Source organism: Venustampulla echinocandica (assembly GCF_003357145.1).
Source record: "Venustampulla echinocandica strain BP 5553 chromosome Unknown scaffold_14, whole genome shotgun sequence".
NCBI lineage: Eukaryota > Fungi > Ascomycota > Leotiomycetes > Helotiales > Pleuroascaceae > Venustampulla > Venustampulla echinocandica.
Genome location: NW_022474219.1, coordinates 61,564 through 83,030, shown reverse-complemented (window position 1 = coordinate 83,030; position 21,467 = coordinate 61,564). Strand labels below are relative to the sequence as shown.

Genomic DNA, 21,467 nt, shown 5'->3' with positions numbered 1-21,467 from the left:
TAATGCCAATCTCGGGATCGTATATTATTGCCTGAGGCAGCATGTTTGTATGCGCGTGTTAATACCTCAGGCCCTCAGGCCCCCAGCCTTTATCAAAATTCCGCTTTGGTTAACCTCAAGGCTGAAGGACTTCAGTCTTCAGAAGAACATTCCCAATCCAAATATATACAATTACAAAAATGGCATCCACGGCCCCTCCACCACCAAATGCAACGTACGTGTCATTGCACCCCGACACGTATCGTTGGCAAGCCGCTAATGTGGTAATTCATGTGTAGGGTCTATGTTCGCAACCTGGAAGAGCGAATTAAGCCGGCGCAACTAAAAGAATCGCTACAAGAACTCTTCAGCGAATATGGGGAGATTATCGATATTGTGGCTAAGACGAACCTGAAGGCGAAAGGACAGGCGTTTATAGTGTTTGGCGATGTGGAGAGCGCACAGAAAGCCATCGAGGAAGTGCAGGGCTTCGAGCTCTTTGGCAAGGAGATGCAGCTTGCATTTGCGAAGACACGCAGCGATGCTACCGTTAAGCGCACTGGAAATGAGGAGGACTTCGAGAGCCATAAACGCCGGCGGTTAGCGGAGAAGGGTAAGCCCATTCTTATTTCGCTCTTCATCCACTTCTATTTTTCCCTGCCTGAAATACCCGCTTCTAACTACGTTTCCGCGTATAATATCTGACGTGCATCTCCCCCACAGACAAGAAAAAGGCAGCCGAAGCGGCAGAGTCCCAGAAGCTTCTCAAGCGACCAGGTGTCCAGGGCGTTCCCGACGCGGCAGCCAGACCCATCAAAGCCCCTCGTGGTGCTGGTCTCAAATCTTCCAACCCAGCAGGCGCGGCTGTTATCCCAGACGAATATCTTCCTCCCAATAAGATCCTGTTCGTGCAGAACTTGGCCGATGAATACGAGGCCGAGTTGTCGGCGATCTTTGGGCGGTTTGAGGGCTTCAGGGAGGTCCGCTTGGTTCCTGGTCGGAGTGGTATTGCCTTCGTGGAGTATGAAAGCGAGGCGGGTGCTATTAGCGCCAAGGAGAATACGGCAGGAATGGCATTGGGTCCTGACGGACAGATAATTAAGGTCACCTACCAGAGACAGTAGAGGGAAGAATAATTGCACTTTAAGAAAGGAGTTAGGGGGCCAAAATGACTGATTGTATTGGATTCATAGTTGCCTCAACCTGATATATGAGCCCTGATGTTACACCGTGCTTGACGTTATTTCCAAATGAACCTATGCAAACGCTTACCCGGATTAAAAAATAACATCTGCATCTTCCTCGTCACCTAGTAGATCCCCGCCACTAGTTTCATTCTCCTTGTCATCGCCTGCCTTCTCCGCTGCTTCTCTCCTTAACTTCATCTCCACATCCTGTGCTGCAGTATCTCTTTGCTTCTTGTTTTGAACCTGTTCCAATGGTTAGCTAAGGCAAGGCTTGGGTATGAGTGAAGCATGCCTTCTTTAGACGGAAGAACTCTTCTCTGTCTAATTCATCAAGCTCAGAGTTGATATCTTGTAAACATTAGCTGGTAATCTGCAATATTGGCAGGTCATCTCCTACATTTGATTGTGTTCTCTGTCCTTGGAATGATCACATGCTCGCTATTAAACATTAATAGTTATACGTAATAGAATCGTCTTTGCGGTACTAACATGGCATTTACTAAAATATGTTAGCGATTAAACTGCAAAATAGGGTATGGTGATATTCTTACCTCTCCTGTTAACGACCTTAATAACCTCGTCCAAAATAACGAACGCAGTCTAAGAAGTCAGTTCTAGTCTACATGCACGCTGGAATCACGCCCACCTGTAAACTCGCAAGTTCGACCAACGTTTCCACAGCCCTAGCATATGTCTCTCGGCATCTCTGGACCTGTTGCCCGCCCTTTCCTAGACCTGTTAAGCCAAAGTCGCTGTTCCCCTCTGTGGTATAGCTTTCGAATGCTGGTAAGAAAACACCAGACACATTCTCTTGCTTCGTCCGTATTCGAAAGCGGGCCGATTTTGCGGATTCCTGGACTTGGTAGCCAATGTTTCCTCCAACCGCATATGTGACTTCTGCCAGCGAGAATGCTGCAATCTGCATGACTCTGCCCATCTTGCGTTTCGCCTCGTCAATCCGTCTCGTAATTTCTAGTCTCAGGTAAGAGATTGTATTAAAGTTTCAGGCTTTGGAATTAAATACCTCGGAATCGTCTGTAGAGAGCCGCGTTAGTGGTGTCCATTACTGTAGGGAGGAGGGGGGTTACTTGGTAAGTGCTTCACTCTTTCTCTTCAGCAGATCATGACCAGTCTGAGCTCCCTTGAGCTTCGCTTTCATCAGCCCAAGCGACTGGCGGGTTGGGAAAACCGCCTCTCGATTCTGGATAACGGTCAGTTGGATTGGATTCGGGGACGACACAGAGCTGGATATCTTGTCCTACCCCGGCTCCTGACATGCTGAAGGTATTGCGATCAACTTTAAAAAGCAAGTCTGGTTTAAGATCAGATTGACATTAACTTGGGTAAGGTATCCCTAGTCAAAGCGCTCAAATCTGTGAGCTTCGGAGGCGTTTTGGTAGCTGGTAGATAGCAGTGCAATCCAATGCTCCGTACTTCGTAAAGCTCTCCGACCTCCCACTACATCGAACGACAGGGGAGCACGTAGTAGGCGACCACACAGCGACGTTGCAGCCTTATCGCCTTGCGATACGCGCACAGCTATCCTAAGGCTCCCACGCTAAGCTTCCGCATGATTTCTTCAAACTGATCCGCGACTACAGACGCGCCGGAGCAGTTGAAGTCGAATGTGAAGAGCTTCCTTGTCGTCCCATTAATATATCCACGGTGGCTTCGCACAATCACGATTTGGCGCCAGGAAGAGAATGCCTGGTGAGCTTCTGCCCGCAATGGCTACACCCGGTGTGCCGAAGTCCAAGCTATCCCGAGGACAACCAGATCTATACTTGATAGTAAGCTCGAAATTTCCATTGCCGTGATCCTACGGCCATAGCTGACAAAACTACAGTCCGAAGAAGATACCATCTACGAGCAAGACATTCTGCGGGATCCTGGAACTCTAAAGCCGTGGTTGACATACGTCGAGTTTAAATTCAAACATGGCAGTGTGCATGAACAGGCTTACGTCCTCGAAAGGGCATGCCGGCAGCTGCCGCGGTCCTACAAGCTTTGGAAGATGGTATGATACGGCGTTCCTCTGATCTGGGAACATACCATAGCTAACTCTTATCAGTACTTAAATCTCCGAAAGAAGCATTTAAAACAGCTAAATCCCGCCATCTTCGCCTCCGAATATGCGAAAGTCAACTCCCTGTTCGAAAGAGCTCTCATTCTTCTCAATAAGATGCCCCGGATATGGGAAATGTACCTTTCATTTTTACTGCTTCAACCCATCGTTACCCTCACCCGACGAACATTCGATCGAGCGCTCCGAGCACTACCAATTACACAGCACAACCGGATATGGGCCCTATACCGCCCATTCGCCAACTCGGCATCAGGACAAACGGCCATCAATATATGGCGTAGATACATGCAGATTCACCCAGAAGATGCGGAAGACTTTATCGAGCTATTGATTGAGAATGGACGATATACCGATGCCGTTAAGAAATATATGGAAATATTAAACAACCCTAAATTTCGAAGCAAGAATGGAAAGAGCCACTACCAACTTTGGAGTGAGATGGTCGATCTGCTTGTTGACCACGCCAAAGAAGTGGAGACCGGGGATGAAGTGGGCATTGACGTGGAACGGATCATCCGAAGTGGTATCGAGAGATTTGCTGACCAGAGGGGGAAGCTATGGTCTGGGCTTGCCACTTATTGGATCACAAGAGGGAGCTTTGAGAAGGCTAGAGATGTCTTCGAAGAGGGGATCACGACGGTCATGACAGTCCGAGACTTTACACTAATTTTTGATTCGTATGTCGAATTTGAAGAGGCAATAACTGGTCAGTTGATGGAGGAAGCGGCGGCGCGGTCAGAAAAGGGAATCATGGATGAAAATGCGGATTTCGACTTGGATATCCGGATGATGAGATTTGAGCAGCTGATGGACCGACGGCCATTCTTGATCAACGATGTACTCCTGCGCCAAAATCCAAACAACGTGTCTGAATGGAATGTACGCATTGGGTTATGGGGAGATAATAAGCAAGAGGTGGTCAAGACATATACAGATGCAATTGCAGCGGTCCAGCCGAAGAAAGCAGTGGGCCGATTCCACGAGTTATGGGCTAATTATGCCAAGTTCTACGAGACGGGTGGTGACTTACGGAACGCCAGAGTCATCATGGAGAAAGCGGTTAAGGTGCCTTTCAAATCAGTGGCAGAGCTCGCTGATATGTGGATTGAGTGGGCTGAGATGGAGTTGAGGAATGACAACTTTGAGGACGCCGTGAAGATCATGGCTAAGGCAGTCCAGGCCCCTAAACGCTCTACTGTCGATTATTTCGACGAAACTCTATCCCCGCAACAACGAGTCCATAAGAGTTGGAAGCTCTGGAGTTTTTACGTGGATCTTGTTGAGAGTGTTAGTACTCTTGAGGAGACCCGCAAGGTTTACGAGAGGATATTCGAGCTTAGAATCGCCACTCCGCAAACCGTCGTCAACTATGCGAATCTTCTGGAAGAGAATAAGTACTTTGAGGAGTCCTTCAAGATCTACGAACGGGGCCTTGATCTCTTCAGCTACCCGGTCGCCTTCGAGATATGGAACTTATACCTCACCAAAGCCGTAGACCGCAAGATCGGCATCGAACGTCTCCGCGACCTCTTTGAGCAAGCCGTAGAAGGGTGTCCACCAAAATTTGCCAAAGTCCTCTATCTCATGTACGGCAACCTAGAAGAGGAACGGGGCCTCGCCCGCCACGCAATGCGCATCTACGAGCGGGCCACCCGCGCCGTCTCCGACGAAGACCGGGCCGATATGTTCAACTTCTACATCACCAAATCAGCCTCCAATTTCGGTCTCCCCTCAACACGCCCTATCTACGAGCGCGCCATCGCTGCGCTCCCGGACAAAGACGCTCGCGACATGTGTCTCAAGTTTGCTGATATGGAGAAACGACTCGGCGAGATCGACCGCGCGCGCGCTATCTACGGCCATGCATCGCAATTCTGTGATCCCCGCACGAGCCCTGGCTTCTGGACTAAATGGGAGCAGTTCGAAGTGCAGCATGGAAACGAGGATACATTCAAGGAGATGTTGCGTATCAAGCGAAGCGTGCAAGCACAGTATAACACAGATGTTAATTTTATTGCCTCGCAAGCACTGGCCAGGGCCAAGGAGGTTGCTGCTGGTGGCGGAGGTGCTCCTGAAGAAGGAGAAAGTGCAGCTGATGCTATGGCTGCGTTAGAACGGGAGGCTAGGGCACCTGTTGGTTTCGTCGCTGCTAGTACCGGGCCACAAGGAGGAAATATTCCCCAAGAGCATGCGGCGGTGGAGAAGAACCCCGATGCTATTGATGTGGATGGACTGGATGAGGATTAGAGCTGTATCGTGTATCGAGGGAAGGAAGAAGCAAATATGCATTAGGATGGGAGTTTATCATTTATTTCTTTGGACACGGGCATATTTGGGTTGATGGGCAGTGCTGTAACTGCCCATTTGCATGGATGGATCAATATTGGGCCTGGTGTTTTAAGGTGTTTTGATGTCGGGGATTCATCGTCTTTCTTCAAGGCGTGACCGAAGTTTTAGGTAGCCTACTCACCTTATATAAAGCTCAAGATGGTTTGAATTGTCCTCCTTGCTACATGCTTCCCCCTCCTTTGTTTACTCTGTGTTGTAGTGTGATTGTACTTGTTAGAATGGTTATAACACAATGGTAGAGCCAAAGGTGGAGAATAACGACCGAAACGCAACGAAATTATGCCGCCCAGCAGAATAACGGCAGAACCACGGTGGTGAATAACGGTCGTAACGCAACGATAATCATACCGCCAAGCAGAATAACTGACAGAAACCAAGGTGGTGAATAACGGTCGTAACGCAACGAAATCATGCCGCCAAGCAGAATAACTGACAGAAACCAAGGTGGTGAATAACGNACTGACAGAAACCAAGGTGGTGAATAACGGTCGTAACGCAACGAAATCATGCCGCCAAGCAGAATAACTGACAGAAACCAAGGTGGTGAATAACGATCGTAACGCAACGAAATCATGCCGCCAGGCAGAATAACTGGCAGAAACCAGAAGTAGTGAGCGGCCGAAATGCAACGAAAGCAGTACCGCTTAGCAGAATAGAGGTGGCAAAATTGAAAGTGGTAGGCGATTGTAACGCAACGAAGTCAATATGTCGCTGAGCAGAACAAAGGTGGTGTGCGGTCGTCACGCAACGAAACCATGCCGCCTGGCAGAATTAACGGGAGTGGACGGTAAGATAGGGGTTCCTATCTAGTCCTATCTTATAGCTGCCTACGTATGTAGTTATATAAGTGTGTTATCTTATATAACATAGTAAGCTCTATTAATGGGAAACCAGGGGAGTAAAGAGGTACTAAGTTAAGTAAATGCTACGAGTAGTTCCTGTTGGGCATATAATTCTCTATATGATAATATAATTCACATATTCCCACCCATCCTAACTCAGCACATCCAAATTCACCGACAGAACTCCAGTGGGTCAGCCTATATCAGCCATTTATTCCTTGACTTCACTTAACGCCATATTTTCCCCTTTTAGACAGGCCAAGCCCTTGTTACTGCCATTCCCATAAGCTCTCGCCCTATACCTACATCCCGCCAGGGCTGTCGCTCCTCTTCCGAAAGTTAAGTGGACTTTTACTCTTCGGACTCTTGCCTAAGCTCGCATCCCTCGAGCTTGCGCTACCACGCCGATCCGGATCTCCCCATCCCTTCTCCGCGAGCTTGGCGTGGTATGCTGCGTCGCGATCATAATTGCGGGTTACGCCGTGGGCGTCGCGTGTGCCCTGTGTGGCATAGAGACTACCTTTGCGGCTGCCGAAGCGGGAGGGCGGGGTTTTGCTGGCGTCTTAAGGGTTTTGTTAGTGAGAGCTTTTGGTTATCCGTGGGTTTATAGATATTAGGGTTGGAAAAACTTGTTTAAATCCTTGAGGATCGCTTCATGATGTGATGTGACATAACGAAATGGAAAGAGAGGGAAACCATACCCCATTCATCACCATGATGTTCTTGTGAAAGGGGTTGCGGCGTGGTTGGTGGTTCTTTCCTGCCAGTTGCAACAGGGGAGCTTCTGCGTTCAGGGGGCCCTGTATCATTGCGTTGACTGTTGCTGGCGCTTCCTTGACCCGGGTCGTTGAAAGGATCAAAGTTCGGGAATGTAGCGTTCCCTATTTCTGTGCGAGGGCGAGGTGTTAGTGGGCGAGATGATGATGGTCAAGAGAGGAAGCACAAATGAAGACTGTGAGTAGGTAGGGCGGATGTAGATGGGTTGAAGCTAGACTGAAGCATTTGGATGCCTGGACGAGGTAATGGAAATATGAATCCAAGCAAAGGGAGAGGACGAACTCTTGGGTACATTCGTAGTGCTCATTGTGAACGAAATTGTTGTATTTCTTGAATATATCTTGAAGCCCTCGAGGTGAAATATATGATAAGGAAGGGATTGAATGGTCGATGTCGAATTTACCTTTGCTAATAGGGGATGACGTAGGAAACATCACTTGATGTGGTCTGATACACGGTTGGTAGGTACCTAGCTGTTGAGCAAGCGTGGTCACGTTCAAACCCATCTCGTGCAAAAGAATCGTGGAGAAATAATCATTTGATTGTATATCCTTGAGAATATTGTAGGACAACAGAAATTATGATAGAAAGTATTTTATAGAGCTCCTTACACTCGCTTTTCGTTCATTGCCTACCCAAGGTGGCTTCGGAGCAGGAGGCACTTGGCTTTGTGGGAGGGCACCGTCTCGGCAGTCCGCGATTCTTAGGGTCCCATTCCTGAAGTAGCAGGAAAGGCTAGTTCCTGAGTGTATAAATTATAGGATTCGGAGGGATATTTGGCCACACTTCATCCATTCTTTTCCGCACTGGTGGTATATGCTTCAATGCTTCATTGTGACCGAGTGAGCCGAGCTTTCCAGAAAAGGGGGCATGCCAATTCACGTGATGACGTGTTGAACCTCGGCAGCGGATAAACGTCCAAACGTCTCAGCCTCGTCATAACTTCATACAAGTTATCATCCATCAATTGCACTTCTCTTCCTCCAACATACTGTCACAATCGCTCCAAGATGGAGTTTATGACAGCCCTCCAGTCGACCTTCGACGACCAGAAACCTTCCCTTTTCGAAATCCTCTCCGAGGCCCAACTCTCCGCCCTCCTCCCTCCCTCGCTCCGATACCTCCTAACCGTTGCAACCCATCGCCATCCGCGCTACCTCCTCCGCGTACTAAACTCCTTCGATGAGATATACGCTGTGTTGATGGTAGTAGTAGAGCGCTACTACCTACGAACCCATGGCGGCGGGTTCACGGAAAATTTCTATGGGCTAAAGCGCGAGAAGGCCCTACGCGGGGGTGAAATCCCGCGAGCGCAAGTCGGCGCACCAGGACATGTACGACAGGCACTACAATTGAGCGAGGGAGACATATGGCGGAATTTAGCAGTCATGGTGGGACTTCCGTACATCAAGAGAAAATTGGACGAGAGCTACGAAATCAATACGCCGCGGGCGCTGTTGGGCGGGAATTATACCCGCATGCCTGCAAACCCGACAATCAAGCAGCGGATATTGCATTATTATCGCTGGTTTCTAAGGAATGTATATCCTAGCGTGAATGCGGCATATTATTTCGCCGTGCTGGCGTTTAACGTCGCGTATCTATTTGATAATAGTCGGTTTCATAATCCCTTCTTCTGGCTGATCGGGACGCGGATGAGGAGGCTGGGTCAGGAAGATTATAAGGCTATTGCTGCATTGCATGAACCTAAGGGTGCTACTGCTTCCGGTGCGGCTGGAAGCAACTTGGGGGTCAACAGTTTGTTCAGTCCGAGGAGAATTGGGGAACAGGCTCTAAGCAGTCTAAAGATTTTGCTTCCGACGAGTATCTTTGCGCTGAAGTTCTTGGAGTGGTGGCATGCTTCGGATTTTGCAAGGCAATTATCACGGAAGGCGACGGAGGGTATTGAATTACCGCCCCCTATTGTTTCGGGACTTTCGACCTTATCAACAAGGTTCGGACCTCAGAAAAAGTCAAGTTCTTCGGAACTATCACAACCCGAAGACGAGAAGAAAGAAGAAAGGGAAATACAGAAACCCGCCATAGCGGCAGTTTCCCTATTACCTATATACACCGTCCCAATCCCCGAGGATTCAGAGTTATGTCCTATCTGCGAAGGTGAGATCACCACCACGACAGCGTGTCAGACGGGGTTTGTATATTGTTATACATGTATCCATCGATGGGTCGAAGGAAACCATGATAAACAAGAGGAATTTATGAAGGGAAACGGGGGGAAATGGGAAAGTGGGAAAGGGAGGTGTGCTGTTACTGGGAGGAGGGTGTTAGGTGGGACGGAGGGTTTAAGACGGATTATGGTGTGAGAAAATAGAATCTAATTTTATATATTATGTGATGTTATACCCCGGATAGAATGGATAATGACGGTCTCTAATGAGGTTGAGGAGGCGGGTTCTTGAGCGCTGAATAGAACTCTTATACCAAACCCCCCCAAGCTACAAAAGGCGGACATAACCTCTCCGTCTAAGCTGAAGCATAAGCGGTACAGAACGGGACTTCGGTGCAGACTTGCTAGAATCCAGGTGTTCTTTAGAGCCGGCATTAGAACCTGATTCTAATTCTGATACGGATTTGGACTGTGATTCTAATTCTACTCCCGTTCTAAAATCTGTGCTTCCTTAATCTAGGAGAGAGAGGGGTATGAAACCGCGGCTGAATGTCTGGCAACTGCCAAGGAAGAACGCAAAGATCAAATTAAAACACAATATGAACACCAAGATGATTAGCTAACAGGAGAGAAGGTGACTGTTCGTTAAACTGGCAGTGTAAGAGCGGAACAATGAGATAGTAGCAGCCTGTGAAATGACACAATGTTGAAAGAGAACATTCGTATTTCGATTCGGTATAGATTCCCTCTTATCGTACAGCAATTACAGTCACAAAGTGGTTTATTTTAAACAGGGGTATCTAAGACTTTCCATTTAATCAACCTCTATTTAAAGTATTTCCCGAGCCCCTATGACTGTTAGCGATATTTCTACATCTCGGCGAGTACGGATTGAACTTACTTCGGATTTTCCTCTACGTACTCATCCCATGCCCTAGCCTTCACAGTTTCTGCGTCCGCTTTCTCATAGTTATCCTCATCAGGCTCTGGAGATCTCCCACTCGCCTCACCGCCACCCTCGATTATGCCACCTCGAGCCCTCTCCTCTTCTAGGTACTCATCAATCGTCATAGTCGGCAGATTATGACCAGATCTGAACACCCCATCCTTCAGCGATTGTCTGTTATCCAATAACGTAAATGGCCTTAACGGCTTGCCCCCTTGGCTTAAGATGGGCCCAGTGTTGCTGCTGGACAGCATATCTCGCCGATCCAGGCGATCGGAATAATCTTCTGTACCCCGCAACCCCATTCGTTCTCTGTAATCCTGTTCCAAATTTTCTGGGCCAGCGGGAGGTGTAGGAGGTGCCATTGCGAGGACTTCGAGTTCACGGTTCATGGATTCGAGTTGTTGGAAGGTGTTGTGTGTGCATAAAGTAATATTTGCTAGGTGCAACTCTCGAACGGCATCGTCATCGTTTTGGAGGTAGGCGGGATTTTGCTCGAGAAACTGGATCAAAATTAGATAGCTCTTGACCATGAAATTGCTCGCAGATTAACCTCGATTTTCTTCTTTAATTCCTTCTCCTGTTTGAAATTTGCTATTTTCGCATTTCGTCTAGCATTGGGATCTGTAATCGAAACGGTGGAGAAAGAGGTCGGGTCCTCTGTATATGTTTGGTATGATTTCTTGTCAGGACCGCTGAGTATCTCATAGTGATCCAGCAAGCTGAGGTATCGTTCGTAGGCATCCCGCGCTTTCTGAATGACGCTTTTGCGGTTCTCAGTGCAGGTTCGGAGAATCAGTTCAGCGAGGCGGTAATTGATGACAAGATACCTTCAAGCGTTCCGTGTCAGTACATAGCCACAGCTGCGCGTTTAAAAGGAATAGAAAAGGTAACCATACTGGAGGTCTCCCGAGGTTAAGTCCTCCAACGTTTCGTTTGGGCTGAAGAAAGATAGACGACCGGCAAGCTTGAGACAATCGTCGTATGTGGTAATAGCTGAGGCGAGGTTCTGCTGGTAAGTGGCGGTGTTGCTGTCCCATGAGGACTCGAGTTCTTTTCTCTGACGTTCCGCAGAGCTAAAAAGAGATTTGATGCTTTGTTCTTCCATAATTTATAAGGTCTCCGAGGTGGAGTTGGGGTATTAGTAGTGTATTGTTCGCGGGAGCACGTTGGTGACGCTCGTTTGTTGGTGTTGGTGTTGGTGTTGGCGGGGCAAGTTGCCCGCAACACGGTTTTGCTGCGGCAAGATCCTCGCTCCAGCGTTGTCCGTCGCTTCCATCTCAATTCACCATTTAAACTCTATCTGGTCCTCTACATCTATGGCCTCCTGATATGATCCGAACAATCTAAATATAAACTTCCCCAGAATTCGCAGTTTGTCAAGCAACGTACAGCTCACGCTTTCTATTTCTCACAGTACTCTTCACCTTTCTCTTATGTCTCATATGCTTGAGTACCATGCCCATCGCCGGTTACCTGCAGCACATATGTTTGCTAGCAGACGATTGTTTGCTTCCGATCTTTGACAATAACAGCGTACTGATCGATAACAGTATCCTAGATCCTACATCATGTATTCCTGAATTAGCCTCCGGTTCTCTGGGGGATATGATGCTTTTGGACGAAACAGTAATCTTGTACGAGGCTCACAAGGCTGAGATTGCCGGATGCTCATTCACCGGCCCATCCACCGGCCCATTCACCAGTGCGGATGATAGTGATAGATAGAATCAATCTAGCAGCTATATTGCCAGCATTACTATCAACTCAACAGCTTCTTCGACCCCGTTGTTGATAGACAATCCGATAGAGCTCGACACCACGTCTCTAGCCGCTCCTCCAGCCACCCAAGCTGAACAATTCTTTCAAACAGTCGCTATTTTGAGGGAAGCGGATATACTTACTGGTCACCAAACTGGCAGTGCCACGAGGGAGCTAGAGATTCCGAAGATGACTCAAGATGCACCCCATGCCAATGAGGTCCTGGTTTCGACAACAGCGCTTGCCACAAGAACTACTGAAGATGTCATCGCCGACCTCAAACGTCCAACTCGCAATACACATGCACTAACACAGAAGCCAGAATATGAGACTGCGTCTGTAATACCCTTTGAGATTCCATCCGAGCCTAATAAGCTAGCCGCCAGCGAGCATTCTCCAGGCGATGATGACGAGAATCTTGAACACCACTATGAGGATGGGGATGAGGATGAAGAGGACAATATCCAGGGAGAAAGGCAGCCAAGAAAGATTACTGAACGGCAACGAAGATTGAATGTGATTGCCGACCTATACTTACAAGATAAACTACGGAACCCAAGCGCAGATATCAATAAGGTAGCTCCGGGAGACGAGGCAAACCAGTCAAAGAGATGGCTTGTTAATCAGTCTGAGAGCCGTCAAATAATTTCAAGTCCACGGGAGTATCAAGTTGAGCTTTTTGAAAGAGCAAAGGAGAAGAATATCATCGCTGTACTGGACACAGGTCAGAAATATTCCATGCTGCCACACGCGCTGCTGACGTGAATAGGCTCTGGTAAAACTTTGATTGCCGTGTTGCTGCTGCGACATATATTTGCACAAGAGCTTGAGGATAGAGTTTTAGGGAAACCCCACCGCATATCGTTCTTCCTCGTAAGCCATTGCTCGTGGCCGTATTTTCGGATAGGCTGACATAGGCAGGTTGACTCTGTTACCTTGGTATACCAGCAGCATGCGGTTCTCAAAGCTAATCTCGACCAGCCAATGAATATGTTCTGTGGAGAGATGGGTTGCAGGCTGTGGAATCGAAAGCAATGGGAGAAGCACTTCGCTGAAAACACGGTGATTGTCTGCACAGCAGAGGTGCTGCGACAATGTCTTCACCACTCCTTTATATCGATGGACAGGATCAACCTACTCATTTTCGATGAGGCACACCATGCGAAAAAGGACCATGCCTACGCTCGAATCATCAAGGACTTTTATATATCCGCACCTAGTACAACCCTGCTCCCGAAGATTTTTGGCATGACGGCATCGCCCGTTGATGCTCGTGTTGATCCAAAAAAGGCTGCTGCAGAGCTGGAAGCAATATTGCACTGCGAGATTGCCACGGCTGCAGATCCTAGCGTATTCCAATACTCGCTCACATCAAAGCAAGAGCATCTGGCCAAGTATCATGGATTGGGGCCTAGGTTCCAGACCCCACTTTACAAAGATATGCATGCCCGGTTGAAATCTAATCCTGTTCTTCGCAAGCCTCTGCTGTTCGCTCACGAAGCTTCCCGGGAACTAGGAGCTTGGTGTGCGGACCAAATGTGGCAATTTTGCATGGCCGAGGAGGAAGTAAAGAAATTACTCGCAAAGACCGAGAGCAGATTCCTCAAAAAAGCGGTTTCTGACCCAATTGCACTGTTAGAGCAAAATAAGTCAGATCTGCGGAAGGCCCAGGATATTGTCAAGGCCCATACTTTTGTCCCGCCAGACTTCGACCCAAAGAGATCCACATCGAAAAATCTTTCTTCCAAAGTCATGCTCCTCATCAGCTACTTGAGGGAACGCTTTGAGCGCCCTACTGACGACAAATGCATCGTTTTTGTGAAACAGAGGTACACAGCCCGTCTTCTAGCCAAGTTGCTCTCGGAGCCGAATATCAAAACTCCTAATTTGTTTGTGGGAATGTTGGTAAGTGGTATTTTATTACATTTTGGTATTCTATGTTTGAGGCACAGTTTTGAAAGTTTGTTTTGCCAAGTTTGCTAACATGATCCGTTAGGTTGGAGCCGGAACAGGAGGTGCGGGCGACCTGAACACGACTTTCCGCCAACAGGTTATTACAATGATGAACTTTCGCAAAGGTATTCTGAATTGCCTTTTTGCGACATCTGTTGCCGAGGAAGGCCTTGATGTCCCAGAGTGCAACCTCGTTATTCGCTTTGATCTCTATGACACATTAATCCAATACATTCAATCCAGGGGTCGAGCCAGACATGCGAATTCCAGGTACATTCACATGTGCGAAGCTGGAAACCAAGAACACCAGCACATCATCCGCGAAGTCCGGATTAATGAGGGCATCTTAAAAAAGTTTTGCAATGAGCTTCCCGGGGACAGAAAAATTACCGGTAACGATTTTGATATGGACCACTTTTTGGCAAAGGAGAGGCATCACCGTGTCTACACACAAGCAGTAACTGGCGCGAAACTTACCTACAAAATGAGTCTGAGCGTGCTTGGGAACTTCGTTGACTCGTTGCCCCCTGGTCCTGACAACAACCCTCTGGCGGAATATATTGTGACAATCCAGAGCAAGCAATTCATTTGCGAAGTTATTCTTCCGGAAGGAGCCCCTATCAGACGAGCTATTGGTCGCCCAGCGTCTACAAAGCAAATCGCAAAGTGCTCAGCCGCATTTGAAATGTGCCTCCTTCTCGTAAAAGGCAAATTCCTGGACGAATGGCTCCTTCCAATATACACTAAACAACTCCCAGCGATGCGCAATGCGTTGCTGGCAGTTGACTCTAAAAAGAGGGATTCGTATGATATGAGGACCAAACCGGCATTATGGTCCACTTGTGGATTCCCAGAAGAACTTTTCATTACAGTCCTAAGCTTGGGCAGTCCACAGTCATTGGACCGGCCGTCTCAACCTCTGGCTCTATTGACTAGATCGAAGTTACCCAATCTTCCATCCTTTATCCTTCATTTTGGAGCAGGAAAGAACTCACCAGTCGAATGCATATCTCGTACTCGGCCAATTAAACTTTCGTCAGCCAACGTGAATCAGATCAACACCTTTACACTATGTATATTTGACGATGTGTTCAGTAAGGAATATGAATCCGACCCCTCAAATATGCCGTATTTCTTGGCTCCTCTCAAACCGGATGTGTGCCTGGATGACCAAACAGAGCCATCTGATTTGATAGCATGGGATATCCTTGAAAGTGTCGAACAGAGGCAAGAGTGGAAAGACAAACAGTGGGAGCTCAAGCTATGGCAAACGGAACCCGATAATTTCTTCAACGATCTGTTCATCGTTGATCCTTGGGATGGTTCGCGCAAGTTGTGGTGTTTAGGAGTTAACAGGCAGTACAAACCCTTGGACCCAGTTCCACCCAATACTGCTCCGCGGCCTGGTACTAGGAAGAGGAATGATAATATCATGGAGTACAGCTGTAGTCTGTGGGATAAGGCAAGAGCTCGCAGAACCTTTGATGAGAACCAGAGAGTCTTCGAAGCGGAATTGGTCCCTCTACGTCGGAATCTTCTCGACGAATTGGATTCACCTGATACCGAGGCCCCTAAGAGGTGCTTCATTGTCTTAGAGAGTTTGAAGATCTCTGGTGTAAGTTTTCTTTCCTTGTGTTGTCTGCACTTCAATATTAATAGTTCCAGCTTCCCGCTAAAATAGTCGCCATGGCATATCTTTTCCCTGCCATTATTCATCGGATCGAAGCATATCTCATTGCTCTCGAGGCCTGTGATCTTCTCCATCTCAAAATCAGTCCCGATCTTGCTTTAGAGGCTGTGACCAAGGACTCTGATAATTCTGCCGATAATGATGCCGAGCAGATAAACTTTCAGCGGGGAATGGGCAATAACTACGAGCGTCTTGAGCTCTTAGGAGATTGCTTCTTGAAGATGGCAACAACGATATCTTTATATGGCATCCACCCTGACAACAGCGAATATCTATACCATGTTGACCGCATGCTTTTGATTTGCAACAAAAATCTATGCAGCAATGCCATTAAGCTTAAGCTCTACGAGTACATCCGATCTCAGAGCTTTAGCCGCCGCGCCTGGTACCCGGAGGGCCTTGTGTTGAAGAAAGGGAAAACTGCCACTGCGCCTAGGAGCCATAAACTTGGCGACAAGACCATCGCCGACGTCTGTGAGGCGTTTATCGGTGCTGCACTTTTGACCCACCATGAAACTAAAAACATGGATAATGCAGTGAGAGCAGTCACTGAGGTGGTGTCGAGCGAGAACCATAAGCTCAACGCATACGCGGACTACTATAAGCTGTACAAAAAGCCTCAATATCAAATCGCACAATCCACAGAGGTGCAGCGAGACATGGCTCGGCAGGTAGAGCAGAAGCACTCATATCATTTCCAGTGGCCTCGACTTCTTCGATCTGCTTTTGTGCATCCATCTTACCCTTACTCATATGAGCACATTCCAAGTTATCAACGCCTCGAGTTTTTAGGCGACGCATTGCTGGATATGGCCTGTGTTAATTTTCTCTTTCACCGGTACCCAGGTAAGGATCCGCACTGGCTAACAGAACATAAGATGGCGATGGTATCCAACGCATTTCTAGGCTGTCTGTGCGTGTCCTTGGGATTCCATACACACCTGCTATCCTTCAGCGCGTCGGTCCAGAAACAAATTAGTGATTATGTTGTGGAGATCACCGAGGCTAGAAGTCAAGCTGAGGATGATGCCGTTCGTGCTGGCAAAGGTCGGGAAGAGTATTCCCCCGACTACTGGACAGCGGTTCGACAACCGCCAAAGTGCCTTCCCGACATCGTCGAAGCTTATGTTGGAGCTATATTTGTTGATTCCGAGTACAACTACTCGGAGGTTGAAAATTTCTTCGACAAGCATATCCGGTGGTACTTCGTTGACATGGCCATTTACGACACATACGCAAACAAACACCCGACCACCTTCCTCACAAACTTCCTCCAAGTTAACATGGGATGCGCGGATTGGGTGGTTACTGTGAGAGAAATCAAGTCGGTGGATGGTAGCAAGCCAACGATCATGGCCATTGTCATCATCCATGAGCAAACGATTGCACACGCATATGCGGAAAGTGGCCGATATGCCAAAATTGCAGCAGCGAAGAATGCATTGAATATTTTGAAGGGGCTGCCGTTGACGGAATTTCGACAGAAGTATTGCTGTAGCTGTCGCCTAGGTGATGCTGAAGAAGTGGCGGCTTCAGATTTCCATGGAACCGCAGTGTGACTGGGGGAAGGTTGCGGACAGGGGAGCTTACGTTAGCTAGTAATGATGACATGACAAGATCGCTGGTGGCAAATTTTCTAAGTATCATAACAGGGGATGTTCCTCATTGGACAATTGATACGATGATCTCCGTGCTTGTTGGCCGCTTCGCATTTGCCATTTGCGGCGCTCAAGGCGCTGCGGGAGTAACCGACTAAACGGTTATCACACTACATACAGGTGTTGGCAAGTTATTAATAGTCCCCCAACGAAGTCACAGAGGATACTACTTCGTACGTACATATGCAGCATCGTCGGCTTCCTCTTTGGACCTGAGCGGTTTGCCGTTCTACGTGAGCTGAGTCTTGTGCCCCCTACACCGCTTTGTTAAACTCAGCATACTTCGTACAGAGGAAATATCCCCTTTTGGCTCCCTTCAATATCGGTTTTGCTTTCCTGGCTTCTATGTATAAAACTTTACCCCTAATGCTTGTTATATTGAACGCTGCCACGTTTTTTAGCCTATAAAAATGGTTGGGTGACATTGAGCAAGGAATTAGCTCGAGCTCCTCTCAATACCCCAACATGGATTTCTCATATTTGACACACTTGATTAATAAATGGAGAGTTTGGAACTTGTCCAATGTCACGGGTTATCCCGTGCGAGTGTATACGCATAATCCTCAACTCTATGTGAATAATTTGTGTAAAATGGAGCAACTGGGTCATCACTTTGGGTGTAAGAATGTTATGACTGTGCTGATCTCTATCCGTTACTTTCTCTTAACCGTTTCTTGTTATCCTCAGTAAATTCATCTCGTCTCAATCGCCCTTCAATGTCTCTTCGGCCTGACGTCCAGTTCACGCTGGACTGGCGACAGGGTAGGTGGCGTGAGCCTCAACATATATCCAGTGTAGGCCCGACCCGACCCTGATAACAAGCGGTCTGTAACCCTACTGGAACATCCTTCCGTAGGTAGAACTCATATCATACCATAATCCAGTATCACTTTTCAATACCTCAATAGCGCCTATAATCACAAAGCCGGCCACGCTTTGTTGACGGTCATCATCGACAAGAGTCCCTTCTCATCTAGTTCTTTACAACATTATCAAACGGAGAAGTACCAAAGCCACGATGGCTAGTAAGACACGTTGAGATACCAAAATTATATGCTGCCAAATACGGGCGGTGGGTCCATCGTACGTCCCAGATTCAAGATCCTGTGCAATGCCCGTATTCCCCAGGAAGACGGACCAAGTATGAGTAAAAACCAAGGTCATGAATGGAGCCAGCATCACTGTCAGGATCCAGTGGTTGGTGTAACGCCCCTCTGGCAGAACCATGTACTGTGAAAGCGTACCCGCGGATAAGAATCCTATCGTGATGATGCAAAATGACGTACGATCCCGAGTTCTAGGAAATTCGGAGAGCTTCTGCTCAAGAAGGTCGAAGTTCAGCTTGGCATTGAAAAACCATAAGAGCGCCAGTTGCCAACCAGAGAGCCAGTCTCCCATGCCGAGGAAAAACGACGGGCCTGAAATGCACCACATTGCGATGGAAAGAAGGCCGGTCTCTTTCCATGTCCTATTGTCACAAAACGTGATCAGGAAGTACAGAGAGGTAAGAAACGCAGCCCATATGGTGTTCATGACCAACGGTCCAGAATATTGGTCTCTGAATTGGTCCCACAGGCATTTCCAGTAATTAATGAACCCGGAAATGTTTTTCTCGGAAGGTGTAGCATTCAAGGGCATAGTATTCAAAGGAAATGCGTTAGCAACCCGGAGATTCCCAATCATAATTGCGATGGCTGCACTAAGTGCTTGGTCTTTCCTCCGAAGCAACTTCGCGACCAGTCGTTCCAAGCGCCTCCTAACTGCACGGGCGTAGTGACCGAAGCGGCTAACGGATACGTCGATGGCCGAGAGAGACTTTGGATAGTAGGAAAGCTGCTGTAAAGGGTTGGACTTCACGAGAATTGCAACAATATGATAGAGTCGGCCGGTGGTACGCGCTTTATCGCTGGCATTTGAGTACCAAGGCGAGGCATCCCGAGTCCAACGTCGAGCAAAGTGATACCATCGAAAACCATCACCACCCCCAAGATCCTCTAGGCATTCTATCCAAATGTTTTCGAACGCGGGGATATTTTCGCATACCAACGCCATCATTGAGTAGTGATCATCTAAGCGTACAGGAAAGTAAATCCTGAGGTGTTCGAGGAAGTAGCTAATGTGATTGTGTATGAGTGTTCCGTGGAGTGCGATCAGCTTCTGCCATTGTTTGTTACTGAGCGTCGATTGTGCGTCAGGTTTAGCAAGTGTAGCCAACTTATTAACAGCTGCATTACCTATCCACCTAACTATACCAAGGCCAATTCTGATGGTATGGAGTTCTTCAACTAACTGTTGTAATGTCGGACTCGTTTCTGGCCGAGGAGTTACATCGGATTGATCCCCCTTCGAAACTGGCGATTTGGAAACCCCTTGGACGGCGTTTTGGGTTGGCTTGGGAATGGGTCGAGATAAATGTTGCCGCGCCATGCACAGACGGCATCTTCTATCTCTAGTAGACGGTCTTGATCTTCGACGAGGTGGCCCTGACAATCCACCGTCGGAGACTCTTGGCCCTATTGCTATTTAGTAGGCCAACACTCATAGATGGTGGAGAAATAGCCTACGTAGGTCCATTTTCCCTCCTGATGCCCCCCAGACTCAAGCAGCCGTTACAGTAGTAGAGTCTTTCTCCAATTTGTGTTGCGCCTACAGAATGGAGCTGGGAATGAAGGGAGTAGATCCTCTAGGAAGCAGGTCAACGGAATTCCGAAGCTCGGTGGAATTTAGAGGCGCGATACGGCGTCGAGGTGAATAGATGTGGTTGCTGTGAGCTCAAATAATCACCCCAGCTTGAAGGCTCGGTTGTCCGCCTCGCATTGCTGCGGCTCCTTGAGAGAGCCTTCAGTAGTCGGGCTCACTTGTCGACAACGAGGCTGAACTGACGATAGCTCTATCTCAACGACTTCTCCAAGCTGTGACTGACGCTCGATCCCACCAGATAAAGAAGATATAACTCGATGATTCATCGTGGACCGTCTGAAAATACTCTGCCTAACATTTGTCCATCTTCAATCCACCGGGAAGTGCGCGACCCTTCCTGGCTGAATACCATCCCCAGATCCCACGAAACCGACGATATAGTCGATATTATCGCAGTTTACGATATGGATGGAGCTCCGTGTGCCACTTGGACAGCTGTCGATTCCCTCCACTGCCTGACACCGCAGCCCTCGGATTCAGTGAAGCCTGTGGAAGCTCGAATACCTATGAATAGAAATAACGCCCCAACACAAAATTCCAGAGATCTTCGGCGTAAAGAGCAAATGAACACGCAACCATACAGGTTACGCTCTCAGTGCTGGCAGAAACGGTCATATGCATACGGCGTGAGGAATACAGCATCAATAACAATGGCTGGGTGGTGCGCCACCATCATCCATTGTTTTTGCCCTTTTCAGCACCATCGCTCATCGCCCTTGGAGGAACAACGGATGAATGGCTGGGGGCTACATATCTCAAATCGACTTGCACGTCCTACTATTGTAGGATGGTGGAAGGACACTATACATGCAAGGGCCATGGGGAGCGGGAAAAACAAGACTTTGGAGAATGTAGTGGTATGAACAAAGAAAACAAGTGGCAGACCGTGAAGAGATGCTAACTGCCGTGCAATAGAAGCAAATCTCACACAAACTCGAAGGTGTCTACATACCTCGAATCATCGAAAATCCCCCACCGCCACTATTCATCGCTGCATGCATCGGCTTTGCGTTTGCAATAGCAGCCTTTCGACATTCACACAGACACAATCGATTCCAGGACGATATTTTGAGGACTGGCATACTGATTGGAATAGGCATGGCTTCCATGTCGGATGATTTCCTCCTGCGGGTCAAGAGCTTGATACCGTGCTGTGTTCTATTTGCGCTCATTTTGAGCGCGCTGGTTCATCACATTTCGGATTTATTTTCCCAGAAGCAACATTGTTGCGGTGATGGAAGTGTGGCCGATGAGAGGATGTAGACAGAGTGTGATGAAGGGCGGGAGAAAATTTGAGGTTCGGGTTTGAGATATTTCCAAGGATACTACCCGTTGTTACGAGGCCAAGGAGCACAACCTACATACCTTATTAGGTAGGTGGTCAACATAGGCACCCATCGTCTGTCTCGTG

General features: G+C 48.0%; 8 protein-coding genes across 8 annotated transcripts; 4 read left to right on the top strand and 4 right to left on the bottom strand.

The window, feature by feature from the left end:
- Positions 1-179: 179 nt before the first annotated feature.
- Positions 180-1,103, top strand: BP5553_10222 (RNA-binding, RBD; the record flags this gene model as incomplete). The annotated part of the gene is made up of 3 exons (XM_032018845.1): positions 180-214; positions 279-592; positions 703-1,103. The coding sequence occupies 3 exons, from the start codon at positions 180-182 to the stop codon at positions 1,101-1,103; spliced, it is 750 nt and encodes a 249-aa protein (XP_031864869.1).
- Positions 1,104-1,256: 153 nt separating this feature from the next.
- Positions 1,257-2,443, bottom strand: BP5553_10221 (ATPase; the record flags this gene model as incomplete). The annotated part of the gene is made up of 8 exons (XM_032018844.1): positions 1,257-1,409; positions 1,598-1,604; positions 1,656-1,665; positions 1,718-1,766; positions 1,813-2,138; positions 2,191-2,201; positions 2,255-2,367; positions 2,429-2,443. 8 exons carry the CDS (start codon positions 2,441-2,443, stop codon positions 1,257-1,259), a joined length of 684 nt encoding a protein of 227 aa, XP_031864868.1.
- Positions 2,444-2,893: 450 nt separating this feature from the next.
- BP5553_10220 (TPR-like protein) lies at positions 2,894-5,499 on the top strand (the record flags this gene model as incomplete). The annotated part of the gene is made up of 3 exons (XM_032018843.1): positions 2,894-2,956; positions 3,013-3,183; positions 3,238-5,499. The coding sequence occupies 3 exons, from the start codon at positions 2,894-2,896 to the stop codon at positions 5,497-5,499; spliced, it is 2,496 nt and encodes an 831-aa protein (XP_031864867.1).
- A 1,246-nt stretch (positions 5,500-6,745) lies between these two features.
- Positions 6,746-7,527, bottom strand: BP5553_10219 (uncharacterized protein; the record flags this gene model as incomplete). Its single annotated transcript, XM_032018842.1, has 3 exons — positions 6,746-7,005; positions 7,145-7,330; positions 7,503-7,527. The coding sequence occupies 3 exons, from the start codon at positions 7,525-7,527 to the stop codon at positions 6,746-6,748; spliced, it is 471 nt and encodes a 156-aa protein (XP_031864866.1).
- Positions 7,528-8,230: 703 nt separating this feature from the next.
- Positions 8,231-9,544, top strand: BP5553_10218 (RING protein; the record flags this gene model as incomplete). The annotated part of the gene is made up of 1 exon (XM_032018841.1): positions 8,231-9,544. One exon carries the CDS (start codon positions 8,231-8,233, stop codon positions 9,542-9,544), a length of 1,314 nt encoding a protein of 437 aa, XP_031864865.1.
- Positions 9,545-10,166: 622 nt separating this feature from the next.
- BP5553_10217 (uncharacterized protein) lies at positions 10,167-11,402 on the bottom strand (the record flags this gene model as incomplete). The annotated part of the gene is made up of 4 exons (XM_032018840.1): positions 10,167-10,197; positions 10,250-10,797; positions 10,848-11,124; positions 11,194-11,402. The coding sequence occupies 4 exons, from the start codon at positions 11,400-11,402 to the stop codon at positions 10,167-10,169; spliced, it is 1,065 nt and encodes a 354-aa protein (XP_031864864.1).
- A 350-nt stretch (positions 11,403-11,752) lies between these two features.
- Positions 11,753-17,257, top strand: BP5553_10216 (Uncharacterized protein; the record flags this gene model as incomplete). Its single annotated transcript, XM_032018839.1, has 6 exons — positions 11,753-12,011; positions 12,069-12,779; positions 12,825-12,928; positions 12,977-13,960; positions 14,052-15,623; positions 15,674-17,257. The coding sequence occupies 6 exons, from the start codon at positions 11,753-11,755 to the stop codon at positions 17,255-17,257; spliced, it is 5,214 nt and encodes a 1,737-aa protein (XP_031864863.1).
- A 1,080-nt stretch (positions 17,258-18,337) lies between these two features.
- BP5553_10215 (uncharacterized protein) lies at positions 18,338-19,783 on the bottom strand (the record flags this gene model as incomplete). The annotated part of the gene is made up of 1 exon (XM_032018838.1): positions 18,338-19,783. One exon carries the CDS (start codon positions 19,781-19,783, stop codon positions 18,338-18,340), a length of 1,446 nt encoding a protein of 481 aa, XP_031864862.1.
- Positions 19,784-21,467: the final 1,684 nt, after the last annotated feature.